The sequence below is a fragment of the Macaca thibetana genome, chromosome 6 (assembly GCF_024542745.1).
Source record: "Macaca thibetana thibetana isolate TM-01 chromosome 6, ASM2454274v1, whole genome shotgun sequence".
Classification (NCBI taxonomy): domain Eukaryota; kingdom Metazoa; phylum Chordata; class Mammalia; order Primates; family Cercopithecidae; genus Macaca; species Macaca thibetana.
The window spans coordinates 5,795,312-5,815,648 of NC_065583.1; the positions used below are offsets into that span (position 1 = coordinate 5,795,312).

The following is a 20,337-nucleotide window of genomic DNA, read 5'->3' on the forward strand; positions in this document are numbered from 1 at the left end:
TTGGCCACTGCCTTTGACTAGAATGTTGAGTCTATGCAGGCAATGACTTTGTTTTTGGTGGCATTTCCAGCCTTTAGAACAGTGCTCAGCCATTGTAGGTACTCAATAAATAACTGTTGAGTGACTAAATGAGTCATGCTGAGTACAAGCATCCAGGGGTAGCAGTGCTATATGCCTTAGACTAGCAGTTCCCTGACTTTGCTGCCCATCAGAACCACCTAGAGAGCTCTTAATTAAAAACCCCAATGCCTGGGTGGCTGAGGCAGGAGGATCATTTGAGGCTAGGAGCTCAAGACCAGCCTGGGCAACACAACAAGGCCTCGTCTCTTAAAACAATAATTAGCTGGGTTTGATGGTGTATGCCTGGAGTCCCAGCTGCTAGGGAGACTGAGGCAAGAGGATTGCTTGAACCCAAGAGATCAAGGCTGCACTGAGCTATGATTGCACCATGGGGCATTCCAGCCTCGGTGACAGAGCGAGACCCTGTCTCAAACAAACAAACAAACAAACTAAAAAGCACCTCCATGCCCAGGATGCACCCCATACCGATTGAATCAGATTGTCAGGAGGCCAGGGCCAGGCTTCAGTATATTTTGGAGTTGCCCCAGGCTAGTCTGCTGTGCTGCAAAGTTTTAGAGCCACTGCATCAGACCACGTAAAGTGCAGGAGGGGACATGCTACTGCAGAGGACACACATGGCAGCCGCACAGGTGCAGGAGGGAGGAGGGAGACCAGAGCTGGGCTGCAGTGAGGCTAGGGTTCTGGGCATTAGGATGGAGACTTTGTGTCCTAGATCTCTATCACATTCTCCGGACACCCGCCACGGAGGCGATTACTCTGCTATCACAGAATGGATTTTGGCCACAAGTCAAGACGAGCTCTTGCTTCCCAGCTAAACGATGGCAAATCAATTTGAGGTCTTGGCTGGAGCGGCTGATTAGGGCTGGCAGCTGGGGAGGCCCTGGCAGGCAGAGCCAAGGCAAGGCTCAGCTAGGCCTTGGAGAAGGTGGCTGGCAGGAGCTGGGGGCCAGCGTTGGGGTCCAAGAGCCCAGCCTTCTCTTGAAGGGCGGGGGAAGCCTAGGTGGGTGACTGTCCGGGTTTGGGGTGCAAGTTCTGTTGATTTAGAATAGTAATATTAACAGTCTTAGTCATCATTTTTTGAGAACATGCCTTGTGCTGGGTACTTTCACACATTTTTGCCATGACTAGGCAGTGCAAGTCATATCTCTTTTTACGGAGGCCCTGAGAGGTGAGATAATGAGATCAAGGTCAAATGAAGCCTGGCTTGGAACCACGTTCCAAGTGTTTTTTCATGATCAGCTGCTTGCTGTGTGTTGGTTTGCATGTCCGGACTATAGGCTTTGGTGACCATGTCAGATTTGGGTCTGAAAGGCAGTACTTAGCCTGGGTTTGGCCATGAGGAGGCCCTCGGGAGGAAAGCACTTGCTGATGGCAGAAAGGAATGAGGAGATGTTTTCTCAGTGGATGGATGAATGAAGGAGTCTTAACCAGGGGCTGAAGAAAGAGCTGCAGGTGTGCTGAGGTCTGCATTGTGAGGCAGACAACCTGCAAGGCGGGGGGCAGGTGGGGGCACTCCCCGGGGAGCTTCCCCACCAGTATTCGTGCCCTGTGTAGCATCCTCTCACATTGAATCACGGCTGGTTGGTGTGGCTAATAGAATACTACAGAAGGCTTGGTATGTATCTGAGGCTAGGTCATGAAAGACATTGCAGCTTCCACCTTGCTCTCTTGGATTACTCACTCTGGGGGAGGCTAGCTGCCATATTGTGAGGATGCTAAAGAAGTTCCTCTTTAAAGAAGCTCTGGAAAAGAGGCCTCCTGCCAATAACCAGCACCAGCTGCCAGTCCTGTGACAGAGCCACCTTGGAGGTGGATCTTCCAGCCCAGTCAAGCCTTCAGATGAGACTGCAGCACTGGCTGACATCTTGATTGCAGCTTCATGACAGAACCCAATCCAGAACTACTTAGGCCACTCCAGAATTCCTGACCCACAGAAATGGACAGAGAATAAATTTTCATTGCTTGAAGCCACTAAGTTTTAGGGTGATTTATTTATTTGTTTGTTTGTTTGTTTGTTTATTTTTATGGAAATATGGTCTCACTCTGTTGCCCAGGTTGGAGTGCAGTGGCATGATCATAGCTCACTGCAGCTCAGCCTCCTGAAGCAATGCTCCCGCCTCAGCCTCCTTAGTAACTAGGACTGCAGGTGTGCACCACCACACTCAACTAATATTTTGGGGTAATTTATTATGCAGTAACAGGTAACTACTGCACATTGCTAAGTTTCTTTCGAGCTAAAAATTCAAGAGTGCTTCCTGAAGGAGTCAGTTCTTCCCTCTGTCCCCTAACTCACTTTAGCCCTTGCCTCTCACCTGTCTTGTGTTACATGAAAAGACAAAACAGATTTGTTTTTTAAATCAGGCTTCCCAGTTTACTATTTGGATGACTGGAGGATTTTTATCATAACAAATTATTCTCCTTATCATTTTCATTTATTCTCCCTCCTTTCCTTTCCTCCTCTAGTTACTTTTCTTCATCAGTCTTGCTATAGTAATAGTAGCATTTAGTAGCAATGGCTGTCTTTTTGTTTTGTTTTGTTTCGTTTTTGAGACGGAGTTTTACTCTTGTCACCCAGCCTGGAGTGCAGTGGTGTGATCTCAGCTCACTGCAACCTCCACCTTCTTGGTTCAAGCGATTCTCCTGCCTCAGCCTCCCAAGTAGCTGGGATTACAGGCGTGTGCCACCACGCCCAGATAATTTTGTATTTTTAGTAGAGACAGGGTTTCGCCATGTTGTGCAGGCTGGTCTCGAACTCCTGACCTCAGGTGATCCACCTGCCTCGGCCTCCCAAAGTGCTAAGATTACGGGTGTGAGCCACCACGCCCAGTCACTGTCATTTTTTAGGTACCTGCTATGTGCCTGGCACTGTGCTAGGGCATCTGTGGGCATTATTTAATTCCCTCAATGACCCTGGTGGTCATGGTGGGCATTAGTATATATAGTAATTTTTATTATGTATTATTATAATAATACATAATATTTATAATAATAAATAATTTATAATAAATAATTATGTATTATGTATTATAATACATAATAATTTTTTTAAAATAGATAAAACCCAGGTTCAGGGCTGTTGAGGCACTTGCCCAGGGTCAGATGGAAGGAATCAGGATTGAAAGCCAGGTTTGTCTAAGTCCAAAGCCTGTGCCCATTCTCATTTCATGCTTTTACCTATGAGCCTCAGCTTTCTCATATGTAAAGTGGGGAGAATACTGACTTCACAGATTCCTGTCGGGATGAGGAGAGCAGGAGGCTTTAAAGCAGTCAGCCCCCGTGTTTGGCATACAGCAGATGGTTGGTAAGTAAGGGCTCCCTTGCCCTCCCTTTTCCTCCCCCGTCTTACGTAGTTTGACATGGGCTGTCTTGACCCTCATGCAGACAGGGCCATGCCAAGTGCCTCTCACAATGAGAGCAGCCTGGAGTTGATGTGGCCAAGAGCTGAAGACCCCTGGTCCTGCCCCAGGATAGAGTGGATGCCCTGGGTCTGGAGCCCACGGAGACGGTGACACCAGCTCTGACCCACCCACTGAGTCTGTGCAATGTGCTGGCTCTGTGCTCCCATGGGGAAGTGCCCTGCCTGAGCTCACCCAGAGGGGAAGGGCTGGAGCCTGCATTCATACCCAGGCCGGTGCCTGTGGAGAGGCTGGGTGTGTAGTGTCGTCTCCAGCTGGAGAATCCCAGCTGAGAAAACATTGTCCTCAGGGGGTATCGCATCATCTCTCAGATCAGGCAAGAAGCCCCAATTAATTACAAGTGCTAAGTGAGTGGTCTGGAAGCAGGATTTTGCAGTCAATTAAAGAGATGCTGGAGGAGGCTTCATTAACCCCCTGCTTCCTGGCAGCTTTTGGTTTAGGAGAAAGAGGGGAGCTGTCTGCCTAGAATGAGCTTCCCAACACTGTGGGGAATGTAAGCAGGAGTGTGCCCTCTACCTAAGATGGCACAGGAGGTTTTCCTGAATTGCATGGGAGGATGGATTTGACTTTAAATTCCCTTCCCACCCCAGGTTTCTTGATTTCCTATGCTTTGATCCTGTAGTGAAGTCAATAGTCGAGACATGGCCACATTTTGGGGTTCACCTTCCTCACAGCCCCAGCTGATCTTCCTCAATTTGCACATCTGATCATATCATACCTCTGCTCTGTACCCTTCAGTGACTTCCCATTGCCTGCAGGTAGAGTCCAGACTCCACCTCCTGGCACCCGAGTTGAAGTCCCTGGCCTCTCAGCCTTTCACAGAGACCTCAATGAATTCACACAGATACCCTCTGTTTCTCCCTCCCCCACTCCCACTGCTCAGGTTAAACTACTTTTGTCTGCTCCATGCCTTTGTTCATGCCAGTCCCTCTCCTGGATGTGCCCTCCTTCTCCACCAGGCTGATTCCTCCTCATTAAAGACTCATCTCAGATGTAAACCCCTCCAGGGAGCCTGCACCATGATCCCAGGTTCACCGGTGGCACTGCTCATGCTGTGGTGGGCAGCTGTTCTGTTTCTCCATTATCTCCTCCTTCAGCACGTGGGTTCCTGGAGGGAGGGCTGTGTGATTGGTATTCTTGGTGTCTAGCACATGGTAGAAGCCCAGTGAATACTCATTTTACCGGAGAGGATTAAGACTCTTAGGAGAAGACATTCAGGACTGAAAATGAGAGGATGCTGGCATTTACTGACCTTATGATCCACTGAGCAGAGAGGAGAGGGAAGCCAAGGGTAAGTATCCAAGTGTCCCAGGCTGGGTTGTTTCTGGAGGTGGGCCCTGGGTCTTAGGAGGACAGTGCCTGGGGTGCTGGGCAGAGCACACAGATAGACTCCCAGGGAAGCCACAAGCCCTTTTGTTCTCTTTCTCTCCAGTCTCCACCCTTGGAAGGCCCTCAGAGCCCAGCCTGGGAGCTCTGGGAATGACCTTAGTCTTGCAGAGGCTCCAGGAGAGTCTGCCATTGGCCGCTGCTCCAGCTCTGAGACATTTCCTCTGCTACCTGGGACACTGTGGCTGAAGAGTTTTGGAGCTCTGGCTCCTCCAAGGCCCTGCTCTACTCTAGTGCTTTGTAGGAAAGGGGAAGTTTGCCTCAGTCTCTACGGTGGGCAGCCTCTAAGATGCCCCCAATAATCCCCTGTCCTGGTATTCACACCCTGTGTAGTCCCGTGCCTGTGAGTGTGGGTGAGTCTTGTGACTTATCTCTAGTCAATAGAAGATGGCAAGGGTGACAGGGGGGTCACCTCCATGGTTAGCTTATATAACAACATGGCTTACATCTTGCTAGCAGACTCTCTCTGTTGCCTTTGTGGCTTGCACGCTTTGGTGAAGCAAGCTGCCCTGTTGTGAGCAGCCCCAGTGGAGAGGCCCACATGGCAAGGGCCAGGGGATGGCCTCCAGCCAACAGTCAGCCAAGAACTGAAGCCCCCAATCCAACAGGAACTGAAGCCTGCCAATAATCACGTGAGCTTGGAAGTCAGCTGTGACCAGCTGAGCCTTCTGATGAGACCCCAGCCCTGGCCTGCACCTTGACTGCAGCCCTGTGAGAGGTCCTGAAGCAGAGGACCCTGGTAAGCTGTGCCAGGATTCCTGACCCACAGAAATGGAGAAAATACACATGTGTTATTTTAAGCTGCTAAGTTTGTAATAATTTGTTATGTAGCCATCCATCACTAGCACAGCCTCCCATTGCACACTGAGCTCCCTCTGACTCAGAGAGTCCAGGGACCCTGCTACCCACAGTGCACTAAGCCAGGGGTATGGGCAGATCTGGGAGAACAGGCAGGAGGGTGATGTCAGGACATAGAAGGTGGGGGATCAGGGTCTGCACCCCTCCCCACATTGCCTAGTAAGTACAAAGAGCCAAAAGAAGAGTGACTGTGGCTATCATGTAGAAGGTGCAGAGATCCATATCTTGGGCCCTGAATCAGCACTGAGGTCCCTGGCAACACACTGTGGGCCAGACCCTATGCTGGGTGCTGGGGAGGGATCAGAGCACAGGCCAGCTATAAAGCTCCCAAGTTAGTGAGGGAGACAGGTGCAGCGACATCTCTTTCAACAGAATTTGCAAAGCTCCATTCACTGAATGCTTGCCATGTGGTGCTCGTAGCATGTGCAGGACCCCATTTACTCTTCACAACAAGTGTGGAGATTGGAGCAATGCTTATCATCCCATTTCACTTATAAGCAAACACTCAGAGGGGTTAAGTGGCTTGTTCAAGATCACTCTGCTGGGTGACAGAGCCGTAAACACATCCAGCGCTGTCTGAACACTCAGACATGATGCTCTGTGGCTGCGAGTGCAATGAGAGCCTCTGCTCTGGTCAGGGGGACGGGCCGGGTCAGGGTGGGCTTCAGAGAGGAAGTGATGTTTGAGTTGGAGCTTGAGGGAGCTCCAAGCTCCCTGGAGCACCAAGGAGGGTAAGGGCACCATTCATCTCAGGCACTGGGGGCAGAATATGCAGACACCAGGAAGATGGTATGGATAGGGGACTGGGGCACTTGGAGCACAGCGGTGGGTGTGGGTTCTGATCAGCAGGTTGAGGCCACATCACACAGGGCCATTTGGACAATTTGGATGTTATCCTATAGGCAGATGCCTTCCTATTGGCCTTTGGAGGGCTCTGGGCAGGGAGTGACATAGTGAAGTCTGCGTTTTGGATGCACCTTGCAGGCAGGGGCAGGGTGGCAGGAGAGGTGCACGGAAGGAGAGGGGTGGGGGCTGGGAGACCATTGTGTGGCCATGGGAAGGGCCCAGCCAAGCTGAGAGGAGTGGGACCTAACTTAAGGCAGGGTATTAGGGTGAGGGTAAGGGCGGAGGGGGTTCCGGAATGGTCCTGACTCCTCACCAAGGCCTGGGAAGTGGCTGTGTCCGGGAGGAATGCTGAGTGGTGTCCTTTCTTTGGGACCCCAGCCTCCTGCACGTGGCCTGCGGGGAGCAGGTCTCCCTCAGTGTCTGGGGAATGAATGAGGGCAGGCCACTGCCCACTGTGTGACTTAGCAGCATTCTCAGGAAGCGGCACCCTGAGGGTCCTGGGGAAAAGGGTGGTCAGGGATGTTGTGCGTAGGGGGTCCACAGGGACCACTCAGCCCCTGGGGCTGAAGAATTGATTCTGGAAGGCAGGGAGGCAGAGTGATCCTGGAACCCTGAGCCCAGTCCCAACTCTGGCCGTGGTTGATTTCTGGAGTCATTTCCATGGGGTCCTGGCCAGAAGCCAGGGTAAAACTGAAGATTTTCTGGGGCCTCTTGAGCTTTGTGGGTTGCCTCCTCCCTGGTGAGTCGGTGCCTCTGTTTGTCCCTGGTGGTGCCGATGGACAGAAGAGGACAGAGAGACAGAGAGCTGCTGTACAAGGTCTTTTTCTTTGTTGTCATGGTTGATTTTGTACATCTCAGCATTTGCATCATACAAAGGGGGGAGCAACAGCCATGGCTTTTGGTCAGGTTCAGGGGGGCTGAGGGGGTGCTCCTCCCCTCCCCCCAGGCACTGACACATTGAAAGGAAGCAGAGCAACAATGACACAGCACAAATGTGGGAAAGGGGTTCCCCCGCGCGAGCAGGATGGTCGATCTCACCTGGGTCTCACCAGGACTCCCCGCTCCCACCCAGGGCCAGCACGAGCACCTCCCATTCTCTCCCCAGTGAAGAGCGTGGGGTGACAGGAGTGGGACTGGAGCAGGGGACATTTGGTGGGAGGCATGTCCTCAGGCCTGGGAGCCCAGGCTGACCCCAGCCTCCCTGTGCAGTCAGGGGCCTGTGGAACCCTAAAGGATGGAGCAGGTGGCCAGCGGGCATGGGCAACCCTGCCAGCTGGGTGCCGGGCTCTTGGAGCTAGGGGCCCACCGCACTGCACTCTAGCCACAAGGCTGTGGGCTGGCTGCTTTGCCCACCGGCTGCCCCCTGACAGGGGCTCTGGGCTGCAATACTGCCGTCTCCTTTTCGTTCTCTCGCTCTCACACACCTGGGATGGCGTCTCCACTTCCTGATTCCATCTGGAGGAGTACCCCGCACAGCCTTGCTGTTAAGGACACCTTTTGGGAGCTTCTGGATTTGGAGGGGAGGACGTCCATGTTTGGAGATCCTGACCCGCCCTGACCCGTCGCCAGTGCCCAGCCCAGGGCGACCCGTAGCTGCCTTTTTCCTTCTCTCTGGCAGCGCCTCCCAGGCACGGGAGCCCGGCCTTCCCCAAGAGCGCACACGCTCACCTCACCTGGTGCACGCTCCCTTGCGCCTCATTCTTTTCACCCATCTACAAATGATTGCTCCTTCCTATTTTCCTATCTGGGGGTCCTCTCCCTTGTGTGTGTGCTGAATTCTGGGGCCACTCCTCCCCTAAGTGTGTTGCATGCACACTGCCCCATTTATGTGTGCACACTCATTCCTCTCCCACCCAGTGGGTCACGCACACCTCACCTCCCAGGCGATCCTGTGAGGATCCCACCCCTGCTAGAGCAACTCTCACGTATTCTATGCACTACGTGTGCCACACAGACATGCTCTCTGGGCCACACATTAGCTGCTCTCCACAGCCAGGTCTGCATCAGTAATGACAGTCATTGTGTTCCCCTGGGCCTAAGAGTGATCACTTGGCAGTGGTTGGAGCCAGGTGTGTGCCAGGCAGAAATTTTCCCCCATACCCACCCCCAGGAAGACCTCAAGTCCTGCTGTCCCAGAGCAGAATAGAGGGGTCTGGGACGTGGACTCAGACTAAACCAGCCATCCTGGAGGGCAGGCATCAGGGTGGGGCTGAAAGCCCCGATCCCACTCTGGGAATACAGAGGGACTGCACTGTGGAGACCACCAGGGCAGCCCTCTGAGGGTCTGGGGTCCCTCCAGCCCACCTGGAATATCTGGTTTGACTGGGTTCTCTTGCTCATCTGAAGCGCCCTGCGCCTTGGTCTCTGCTACCTATCTGGTCCTCTCTGTGTCCTGGCATCACCATCGAGGTTTGAAGGTCCCTGTCAACTGGCGGAGGGGCACCTCCGAACACTTGTGTCCAAGCAGGGCTCACACACACGGGCTGGGGAGGCCTGGGGCCCCTGGACTGGGCCCTGCTTGTCTCTGGCCCAGGACTCCAGGGTTCTTGAGAATGACCATCCTGCCCAGGATAACAGACACAAAGAGACAAGCAGACAACAGGGGTGCGAGGTGGCTCCCCATCACAGACACTGGCACAGACACAGACACAGGCCCCCGGGGGGCTGGACACAGGGGCACGAGGAGGGGGCGGGGGTGCAGGGAGGAAGGTAGGTCCAGGGAGCTGGAGCTGCCGAGACCCTGCTCCCCAAGGAAGGGACAGACCAGGGGACTTTTCTGGTTCCCTAAACATATGGATTGTTTTGTCTCGTGTTTAAAGTATTGCAGTCTAACTGATATGGCTTTACCTATTGGAAACGGACAGAGAAGACACATGTCTGTCTCTGAAATAAAAGCAGAATCCACTAAAATGGAAAACCTGCAGAATGCAAACTGGGGCCAATGGGAACAGGGGCTTCAGGGGCAGGCAAGTCGCCCCTCCCTGGCCCTGCTTTTGGGATAGGCCCTGGCGGGGCCCAGCATGGCTTCCTGGGGCACTGCCTGGGTCTGTCGCAGTGGGATTCTGAGGACCTCAGGCAGGAACCCCCCAAGGGTGGGAGCACTCTAGGCCAAGGACAAGGTCTCCTATTGGAAGTGGCCAACTGTGACCAATGGTCTCAGGGCTGGGAGGGGACATCTTACCCACGTTCTTTCTCCCCAGGCTCACATCCATGCACGTAACTGTCTTTTCAGACCCCCAAACATGCACACACAAGCCTTCAAATATCTCCCAATTCTCTCAAACACACACTTCTACAACACCTAACACAAACCCATCACTCCCAATACACACGCTATTTTGAAAACACATTCTTACACAAGCTAACATATACAGCCTCTAAACACGAGATGGATAGCACAGACACATGACACAATTTCAACCCAAATACACCACCTCAATCAAGCACACATACACAAGGCTAACACACAATCTGTAACACATAGAAATAACAACTACAACACACACAATCTCAAGACACACACGCGCTCTAGCCCTACACATATGCATATGATCTCTGAACACGCAATCTCTGATGCAGCCTCTGCCACACACTATCATGCGTGCATGGATACAGTTTCCTCCCTCATTTGACCCCTCTTCCCTCACCATCCCCACACAACTGACTGAGCAGAAAGCTGTGATAATTTGAGTGGGGGACAAATGCCAGTCCCAGACATCCCAGAGGAGAGTTTGTCCTTGGCCAGTGAGATGAATGGGTGGTGCCTTCTGTCAAGCGGGAATTGGCTTCTCACCAAAGGCTTGGGGCTTTGGCCAGGAAGGGTCCTCCTGAGGACCACGGGGCCCTGGAAGCGCATGGACAGGACAGGGTGGGGAGAGGGTTGGATAAGAATGGGGGCAGCTTGGCCACACCAATGGGGGTGCTCCCCACGGCACAGACCATCGCTGCCCGATGGCTCCAAGTGTTTTCTGGGGGCCTGGGCAGCCCCTTGGCTGAGCAAGCTGGGCCTAGCCTGGCAGTGGGGGCCCAGGACCTAAGTGGGGTGGGGGTGTGGAACAAGGGGCTTCCCTACCTGGGGCTCCTCCACAGATGAGCTAAAGTCCACAAAGGATCCATTTGGAGGGACCAGCTTGGCAGGGGCCATGTCTCTCCAGGTGGGGGCTGGGGAAGGGGGTGCTCCTGGGCTGGGTGTCACCAAGGAGATGGAAGAAGGAGAGCCCCAGCCTCCTGCCCAGATCCCAGCCTGGCCAGACCTGAGGTCTCTCAGCCTGGGCCTTCCCGGGACAGGCTTCCCCTGACTCCCTTCCTCAGAGCCAGGCCACTCAGTGCCCCTGCCCTGACCTGGGGGCCCACTGAGGGTTGGAGGCTAAAGGTCAGCATGCTGGGCAGGGCTGGAATGTGTCATTACTTTGGCTGACTGGGGACAGTGGTCCTCCTGGCAGTGGGGAGCATGAAGGAACGTATAGGGGTCACCACACTAGCATGACCTTAGGCTTCCTGAGGGGGCTCCCAGTACCTTTGGCTCTGGGTTCAGCGCCCCCCCACCCCCACTGGGGAAAGACTGTCTTCCCTTTTTCAAGCTACTTGGGAGTGGGGTGCAGGTGGATACCCTGGAATGAAGGGAGGTGTGAGGGAGAGCTGAGGGGGAGAAGCCCCTGGCCGGGGAAGGGGGGCAGAGGCCAACTGAGGTTTTCCCCTTCAGAATTGAGACTTAACCTAATAAAAAGAAAAGAAAGAACCAAAAGGAAGTAGTAACAGGTGGAGTGGGCTGGGGCAGGAGGCCTGGTTACTTCTTGAACATGTCCTGCAGCGGCCCGGGCAGGTATTTGAGCACCGTGTCCAGGATGCTCTCCTCTTCCTCCTCCTCCTCGTCCCCGCAGCCCGCAGGGATGGCCTTCTTGGGCCGGGTCAGGCTCCCCTCGCAGGGCTGTTCGAGGGCTGCTTTCTCCTCTGCTTCCTTCTCCTCCTTCTTCTTCAGCCCATACTGGGGAGGGGGAGGGCAGAGACACGCATGAAGCACGGTGGGCAAGGAGAAGCAGGAGTCTCACGATCATGCAGCACTGGCTGAGGTGGCCAGGAGTACCTCCCGAGCCTCAGTCCTCTCATCGGTAAAGTGGGGATAAGGGTGTCTTCCCTGTAGGATGGTGCCTGGTCCTCAGTGGGAGAGACTATGCGTGGGGTTTCCTTTAAAATTAACATCTGCCCATGAGAACTTCCTGCTGTGCTGAAATCCCCAAAGATCTGAACATGGGGCGTTTGCTCATATATTTTGAGCCAAATTTGGTGACGAATCTGACTTGAACCAATGGAAGACTACTTCTAGCCTTTATTTATTGCAGGGCACTGACAGACATGCACTGGACTGTCTGGAGTAGGGTGGCAGCCCCAGACCCGCTGGGAGTGACACCTAACAGCACAAGGTGCTTAGGACACTGTGGTATTTTTCGAACATTCCCCAGTTCGGAACTGCATTCATTTTTGGTCCCAAGAATCTGCAGTACTAAATGGTGGACCGTAGGGTCCACCCTCTTGGAGTACCTACTACGCGCATTCTCTTAATCCCCAAAAGGATCCCTTGAGGGAGGTGTCCTTGTGACACCCATTTTGCTGATGAGAAGAGTGAGGCTCAGAGAGAGCTAGGGCGAAGGTGAGAGCTGGGATCCAGGGGAGGCCGGGCAGGGGCTTTCGCTGAACCTGTTTTACCCGCTTGTGGCCCTCCCCAGGGCGGGCGGGCGGAGCTGACCTTATCTCGGATCTGCTGCCGGACCTTCTCCCGCTCCGCCTCCATGCGCGCGTGCTTGGCCTTGCGCTCCTCCTCCTGCTGCCGCAGGGCCTCCTGCCGCTCCTCCTCCTTCTTCTGCGCGTCCGGGTCCTTCTCCTCTTCTCCCCCCAGCATCTTCCCCATGTCCTTGGTGGCCCCTACGAGGAAGCGGTGGGAGGGAGAGGGCGGGGTCAGCCACGGATCAGGGCTGGGGAGAGAGGGGCTGGGCGGGCCGAGCCCCCTCCCACAAGGGTCGGACCCGCCGAGGACTCGCGGTGGGGCGCTGGACCTCACCTCCAAGGGCCTGCTTCATAACGAAGTCCATGCCGCCGGCTCTGGTTAGCGTGCCCTAGCCCACGGCAGAATTTGCATGCAGCGCTCCTGGCTGGCCTGGCTCAGGAAGACGTGACAACCTGCAAAAGAGAATTGGGAGTCAGATGGGAGAGGCCTCTGCGCAGGCAGGGCGGTGGAGCTAGACAGACAGCAGCCTCACCCTGGTTCAGACACCAGGCACCCATCACTCAGGTCAAGACCCAATGCCCTGCTAGAGGAAAAAGGAGAGGGAAGAGAGCGACTTACTGGGCAGACACGTAGGTGCTGCCAAATAGCTTTTTGAAAGCGGTTTGGTCCCTATTTTAAAGCCTTCATCTTGACGCTATTGTTCAGATTTGACTGAAGCCAGGAGCTTTGGAAAGAGCCGTGAACTTGGAGTCAGGCAGATCTGGGTTCCAATGCTACCGTCATTTCCTTATTTGCCATGGAACCTTCAGCAAGGCCCTAACCTGCTCAAGTCCCCAGTTTCCTCCTCTCTAAGAGAGAAATGGCAATGCCACCTTTCCCCGGGGTCCCGCGGGGATTGGAGGGGGCCCAGCCTGGGCCACTGGATCAGCCCATCAAAAGACCAGCCCGTGTTACTGCCCCAGCCAATCGGAGGCAGCTGAGCCAATGAGAACAGCCAGCTTGGATAAACAGATCCTGACTTTGGAAATTAGACAAATGGAAAATAAGTTATTTTTATTGTAGTGTACATGTAATTTTTATGTTTTATAGCTTAATATCGATTTTTATTTTGAATTTCACATGGGAGTGTTGGAGATATAACCTTCTGGGGGCTTAGGGCTTTTAAACTACCTACACGGGCCTTGCAGGCACTTGGCAGACATTAGTACCCTACCCTTCTTCCTAAATCACCGACTTTCGGTTTTTATTATATTTTTTATTGTTCTGTTTTTGCCTCAGAAGTGTTCTCCAAATACAATCTTAATGGGAATCTCAATATGCAAAATATGTAAAAGTGGAACTTTTCCAACGGTAGAGGTGGGGGAGGAAGAGCCTTCCCCCTTGGCCTCCTTACCATCTTCACCCCACATCCCTGAGAAGCTGAACCCTAGTGCTCTAACTTGAGAGTTTCTTTGTATTTTAACCATTCAGTTCCACTGGTTCTTTAACAGACACAGATCTGTTTTCAAGTGTAGAGGGGACATCCGTGAGCTATCCAAAGTGTGAAGTAGCTTCATGGTAAGCGGAGGCCAGGCCTGCTCCCCAAGGCCTTTTGTCCCACACTGCCTTGCAAGGAAGAAAAAAGGTTCTCGGGAAAGGGCGGCAGATATTGCAACCTTGTTGGATTCAAGGCTGGATATTGCAACCTGGCTGAGTTCTGGGTCACTGGTTGTTCTTTGATAGATTTTCTTCATTTCTCTCAAGATGAGAAGTCATATCGGTAGACTGAGATTATTTCATGATATGGGGCCCAAGAGCTTATCTATGTGATCAGACCATCTCATCTGATAGGTTGTTCTGGGAAGAGAAAGTCATTATGTAGCAGGAAAAAAAAAAAAAAAGCAAAACAAAAAACCCAGGGGCTTTGGCATCAGACACACCTGGTTCAAAATCCAGGCAGCTATACTTACTGGCTGTGGGTCCCTGGGCAAGCTTCAGTTTGCTCCCTGCAAAATGGGGGAGTATTAAGGCCGCCCTAGAATGGATGTTTGAAGGAGAATGAATGATACCGGTCAAGTGCCTGGGGTGTTGCAGGAACTCATAAAATGTCAGCCATTGCCGACTGCATATTTGTGGAACAAGCCAAAAAGGAACAGGCTTTCCGTGCTTTCTAAGAAATGCAAGAGAACCCACCTGCCTAACCCCAAATTCTGAGTTTGAAGGTTGCTCAGCTCAGTCAAGATGTTTTCGCTTGATTTAATACATTGTGAAAAAGCTTCATTTCTAAGAACAGGAAATGAACAATTTAATAATCAAGTGATTTCAGGAACTCTTGGGTTCCTACTCTGTGTTTACATAGAGCTCAAGGAATTACCAGGTGGCAGTGGGAGATGCAGGGCTCTAATTTGAGATGTTCCAAATTGGGCAGGGCACCCAGGCTTTAGTTGCACCCTCATCCCTAACTTGCTGGGTGATTCTGATGTGTCTCTCTCCTGGAGCAGATGATCTTCCAGACCCTTTCTCCTATGCCTCTGTTGAAGCAGTCTGCAGCATTTGAACTGCTGACAACCCCACTGTACCCCCAAACCTCCTTCTCTCCTGGTTCTGTGACTCAGTTCTTTCCTGTCCCTGCTTCCCCTGTTTCCTCTCCTCTCCTCTTTTCTTCTCTTCCTTTGCATTTTCTGACTCCTCTTCTTCCTCCTGTCTCTTACATAAGCTTTTTCCCCATAACTCTGACCTCAGCCCCTGCCTCTTTTTTCTTTCTAACCTTTCCCTGGGGGAGAACTCATCCATTCTAGGGGTTTTAATGACCACTGAAACTGATGACACCTAGACCTGTATATTGACTCATCCAGCAAGTATTAATTGAGCACCTACTTTATGCCAGTCAATGTGTTAGGCACTGGGGATTTACAGGAAACAGGACAGACAAAGCCTTGACCTCATGCAGATTACATTCTGAGGCATGTATGTGTGTATGTGAGTGTGGGTGTACATGCATACATATGTAGGGAAATAGGCAATACATAAGTAAAAAAACACATTTCCTTCTCCTGGATACCCTTTCCTGGATGTCTGTGGGCACCACTCAAACTCAACATGCCATTTCTGTATCACCCAACTATCACCTACTCCAGCCACCTCTGCTTGCAGGCATGCATTAATCAGACATTGTTTGCCACTGCCACCCCTCCCCCAGTTTGCAAAGTACCTCTGCTCACCACTGAGTCTTCTCAATGCTTACATTCCTGTGGCTCTAATAGCTCTTCTTCAGCCTGCTGGGATTCTTTATCTGAAATTCCCACCTCTGCCCAAAAATCCTGCTGCCCAATCCCAGTATGAACCTCTGAGCTGTTAAGCAGTCTCCCGTTCACTCTGTCTACACTTTCCTAACCAATTCTCCTTTTCTCAAGGCCTAAACTACTACTGCCTTCTCCCTCTCAGCAGGTGACTTTCCCCCACTTCAAGGGCCAAAGTATAAGGGGTATGAGCTCTGAGGTTAGGCATGCCTGACTCACATCTTGAATCTGCCGCTTTTTAAGCTGTGCAATAGTAATTGACCTAGCTTCGTTGATACTTGATCTTCTCTATAAAATGAGAATTATAATGCCACTTTGAAATTTTAGAAATACTCTATGGGATGTGTTTGCACATGCTGGGTGCTCAGTAAATGGTGGTTGTAATAATCAAAACAATTAATGTCAGTGAGTGGGAGCTCCATTAACCTCCCTTCCTTCTAGCTCCTGAGGAAGAAGCCCTCTTCTGGCTGAAGCCAGTGCATCCACCTGTGCCCTGGATTCCCTCTCTTTATACCTCATCACTCCCTCTTCCTCACATCTTCCATCTCCTCTCCACAGGTTGCTTTTATCCCCTCCCTTCTTTAACTCCTTCCCTATATTCTGTGTTTCCCTTAATCCTACCCCTCTCACTTTGTGATGAAGTGATCTCAACGTGGTATCTCCACGTCTTCACCTCCCAGTCAAGCCCTACCTCTCTGTGAGACCAGAGCTCTGCTGCCTCTGCAGGAACCCTGAAACTGCCATAATCAGTCGCCACAGGTGATCCAAGAGGGTCTTCACAGCCGTCATCCTCCTCCTCCATCCCTCTGCTGAATCACATGCTGCTGCTGACTCCCTCCCCCCACCTTTTCCAGCTTTCTGGAATCTCCTCCTGAATTCCATGACACAGCACTCTTGTGGTGTTCATCCTACTTTTCAGATAGGTCTTCTCTCTCTTCTTTGCTGACTCCTTTCCTTTCCTTTAAAGTGAAGATGTTCTCCAAACGAACTCTCCCCTCCTGCCTCTCCTGCTCCTCTGTCTCCCTTGGGAATCTTATCTACCCCTATTGGTTTAGTGCACTTCTTTAGCCACAGATACCTCCCTCTCTCTGCCTTCCCTCCCCCAAACCTGCGCATTTAACTCTCTGTTGGATGTTGTCACATGGATAATCTCAAATTCTATCTGTCCAAAGATCAGTCTCATCCTGGCTTTCCCCACACACCTATCTTTTTCTCTAGCATGCCTTGTCCCAATCACCTCAACTGAAAACTCTAGAGACAGCAAATTCCTCATTCATTCATTCATTCACTCACTCACCTGCTCATACTACAAATATTCCTTGAGTATCTACTTTCTGCCAGACACTGTTCTGGGTGCTGGGGCTGTGGCAGGGAACAAGGGAGTCCCAGCAGTGGTCTCACAACATTCAGCTGGGCTGGGGAGGTAGAAGCTGAATAACAGATCACACAAGGAATTGGTGAGTAAGATTGGGATGGGGGTGCCAAGGGAGAATTCCAGGGAGAAGTCCAGATGCTGTGGCTTTGCAATGCTGCCTACATCCCGACCCTCCATTCTCCGACTGCTGCTAATGCCTTGGTTCAGGACCTAGAGATTCTGGATTTATCCATAACCTCTAACTGTCTCTCCCCCAGCTCTCATCCAGCCTCCACATGGCCATCCAATTAATCTTCCTAAAGGGCAGATTTGCTCATTCACACACACCCTGCAATGGCTCCCCATGGCCTTGTTAAACTGATGCGAGTCCTTGTGCTGACCTTCAAGGCCTGCACAGTCTAGCACCCGTCTGTCTTCCTTGCTGCTGGTGTGCCACCTCTTGTACAGGGCTCTGCTTCTTGCACAGGGCTCCGCTTCAGCACGTAGTATTTCCCAACAGATCCTCTTTCTGAAAATGCCTGGGCATTTGTGCATGCTATTCCCACAGCCTTGGAACCTCTTACCCTCATCTCTGCCAGTTCACATCCTGGCTCCATCACTTACTAAGTAACCTTGAGCAAATGACTCAATGTTTTCTCATCTGTGAAATGGAGACAACAACACCTATTCCCAAGGCTTGTAGTGAGCATTGAATGAAGTGATGCAAATAAAGTGCTCAGCCCAGTGTTGGCACAGAGTAGGTACATATTATCTAACATCATTGCAGTCATCATTATCATCATCAGCAGCATTAATTTCTGAAGATCCCTCTCAAATAGCACTCCCTCCATGCAATTTCCCAGATCTCCTTGGCAAGATGTGAGGGCATCTTCCCCTTTGGAGACCTGTGGCACTTTCTGGGGCAGTATTGCCTGCCTCCAGTACATGCTCTCTTTGTCTGTTTTTCCCTTCCTGGTCACTCTGAGCTCCTCTCAGGACAGGACCAGTATCTTGTTTCATTTCTCCTGTCCCCAGAATCGGCTACATCTCCTGGTACATGGTAGATCCTGAGGACATGTGTGCTGGGTTGAATTTAACGTGTCAACGAGTGCATGAGGGTGTGTGCGTTGGAAGTATGACCCCGTGTGTGCAACTCTGGACTTAGACATCGTATGAGTGCGTGCGTGTGTGCAGGCGTGTGTGTGGATGTTTTGCCATATGCCTGCGGGAGCGCTGAGGTCCAGCAGGTTGCCAACAGTTGAGGATTTTGACCGGGCCGCCAGGAGGCGCTCCTTAGCGGTTCTGCGGGAGGTCTTGGTCTATCCCTGCGCGGGAAGGGGGGTGGGGGTGGAGGTGGGGGTGGGAGTGGGTGGGGGACGCTGCATTGGGGGAGGGGAGGCCGGGGGTGGGGAGGGATGCTGCTGTAGCACCAGGTTTCCCTGCCTTCAGTGCGCCGGGGACCCAGGGCGCGCCTTCAGCTTCCTTGCCCTCTCCGACTCCCTCCGAGCCCGTCCCAGCCCAAACACCGGCTCGGGCTCGACCATCTGAGCCCCTGGAGGTTTTCGGGACTGGGCCCCGCCATCTGACAAGCCGACTCGGGCACCTGCAGTGGTTGTCCTTATGGCTGTTTTTCTGTTTTTATGGCTCAAGTCTGGGCTATATTCACCGCAACTCAATTCAACACTCATTTGCTTCTGGCAGGGGACTGTACGCCAAAGGCAGTGGCAGAGACAGGGGACGTCATTCCACCCCCTCCCCCCGCCCCGTCCCCACCCCGTGGCCCGGGATGGGAGAAGCATGGGGGAGGGGAGGGGCAGCGGAGGATGGGAGGAGGAAGGGAACCGGCCCAGGCTGAAAAGCGGAAGTGGCCGGGGGTTCCCGTTTCCCCGCCAGAAGAGAGGACAGGAACCCCGGCGTCCCTCTCTCGGACCCCCGCGGAGACCCATCCCCCCCAGCAACTCTGCCTTGGAGCTCCCGGTGGGCCACAGAGAGCGCCCCTTCCCCCAACACACATAGCTCCAACCCCAAGACCCGGCCCGGTTTCAAACTTTGCTGGGGGAGGGGGCAGATTGAGGCGGACGAGAGCGGGAGCACAGAAGGGGTCGTTCTCGAAGACTCCAGGCGGCGGACGTACGCTGCCCAAGCCGCTTCTCCTCCCGGGAAGGGACAAATAGTCCCCTTGGTCCCCCATCCCCAGTCGACGTTTACGTTCTCCTCCCCTGCACCTGCGGTCTGCCGCCCCCTTGCCGCCGCCCTCTGACTCACTCCGGGAGCACGAACTGTACCCCTCGGGGGCGACTCCCTCCTCCTGGGCGAAGCGTGCTCCGGCGGGCTTCGGGTTAAGCACAGCCAGAAGTAGCTTAGATCGACGTCCCCCACCCCCGCGAGCTCAAAGTTGTTCTCTGGGTTCAGACTTGAGTCTCCGCCGCAGCCGGGGCGGTCCTGGCTCCAGGACCCCGGCCCTTCGGGCTCTACCCGGAGTCTCCGGCTAGGGCCCACGCCTCCCCTTAGTTCGCAGCCAGCCGCCTGCTCACGGCCCCTCGCAGGGAGCTGTCCTTTCAGCACCACGGAGAGCGCGTCCGCGAGTGTCCCCTCTACCGCCTCTCAGTCCCCATCCGGCGCCCAGGCAGCCTTGGGGAGCTGTCCCCCCGAAAGCCGTGCTCCCCAGATTCCCGAGTTGCCCCAAGGCCTCGAGGCGAGAACCGGGACCCTGTTGCCCACAGCCCGGCTCCGCCCTCCCGGCCCTCGGCCAGCACCGACCTGGCGGTCCCTGCAACCGTCTGAGCCACTGCAGGGCTCCGGCCCGACTCCACGAGGTGGTTCCTTCTGCTATTCCAGCTCCCGCCGCCGCGTGCAACTCCGCCAGGCGAGCTGGGGCCGCGGCTCCTGCCGCGGGCGGCTGCCGAAGGCGCCCTCCAATCACGCCCCTCAGCCGGGCCCTGACGTTCTACCGCTCCCCTTCCAGATGGGAAATTCAAATCTCTCTCTCTCTCTCTCTCTCTCTCTCTCTCTCTCTCTCTCTCTCTCTCTCTCTCTCTCACCCCTCTGTCTCTCTCTCCTCTCTCTCTCTCCCCTGTCTCTCCTCTCTCTCTCTCCCTCCCTCCCTCCCCCGTCGTTCCTTCCTTCTCTCCCTCTCTCCCTCCCTCCTCCCTCCCGTCTCCTTCTCCCTCCATTCCTCCCCCTCTTTTCTCGCTCCCCTCCCCTCTCTCCTCCACCTTACACTGTTCTCCTCCCCCTCGCAGACGCCCCTGCCGTCTCTCTGCAGCCAGACATCCTGGCCACAGCTCCAGGCCCACAAGCTTTCTGCTCCTGAGGAGTGGTGGGGGCAGGGGGTGGAGGAAGGGCTCTTTAAAGCAAAGCTCAAAGTTCGCCTCCTTGGGAAAGCCCTCCTTGGTT

The 20,337-nt window shown here is 53.5% G+C and overlaps 1 protein-coding gene across 1 annotated transcript; it reads right to left on the reverse strand.

The window, feature by feature from the left end:
- Nucleotides 1-11,276: 11,276 nt before the first annotated feature.
- CPLX2 (complexin 2) lies at nucleotides 11,277-20,006 on the reverse strand. Its single transcript, XM_050793378.1, has 4 exons — nucleotides 19,702-20,006; nucleotides 12,643-12,761; nucleotides 12,331-12,506; nucleotides 11,277-11,571 (listed from the first exon to the last, which is right to left on the reverse strand). The coding sequence occupies exons 2-4, from the start codon at nucleotides 12,671-12,673 to the stop codon at nucleotides 11,374-11,376; spliced, it is 405 nt and encodes a 134-aa protein (XP_050649335.1). The 5' UTR covers nucleotides 12,674-12,761; nucleotides 19,702-20,006; the 3' UTR covers nucleotides 11,277-11,373.
- Nucleotides 20,007-20,337: the final 331 nt, after the last annotated feature.

Coding starts and splice junctions, on each gene's coding strand:
- CPLX2 (XM_050793378.1), bottom strand. CDS start 12,673: ATGGACTTCGTTATGAAGCAGGCCCTTGGAG. Junction 12,507..12,642: donor TATGAAGCAGGCCCTTGGAG/GTGAGGTCCAGC, acceptor GCTTCCTCGTAG/GGGCCACCAAGGACATGGGG. Junction 11,572..12,330: donor GGCAGCAGATCCGAGATAAG/GTCAGCTCCGCC, acceptor CCCCCTCCCCAG/TATGGGCTGAAGAAGAAGGA.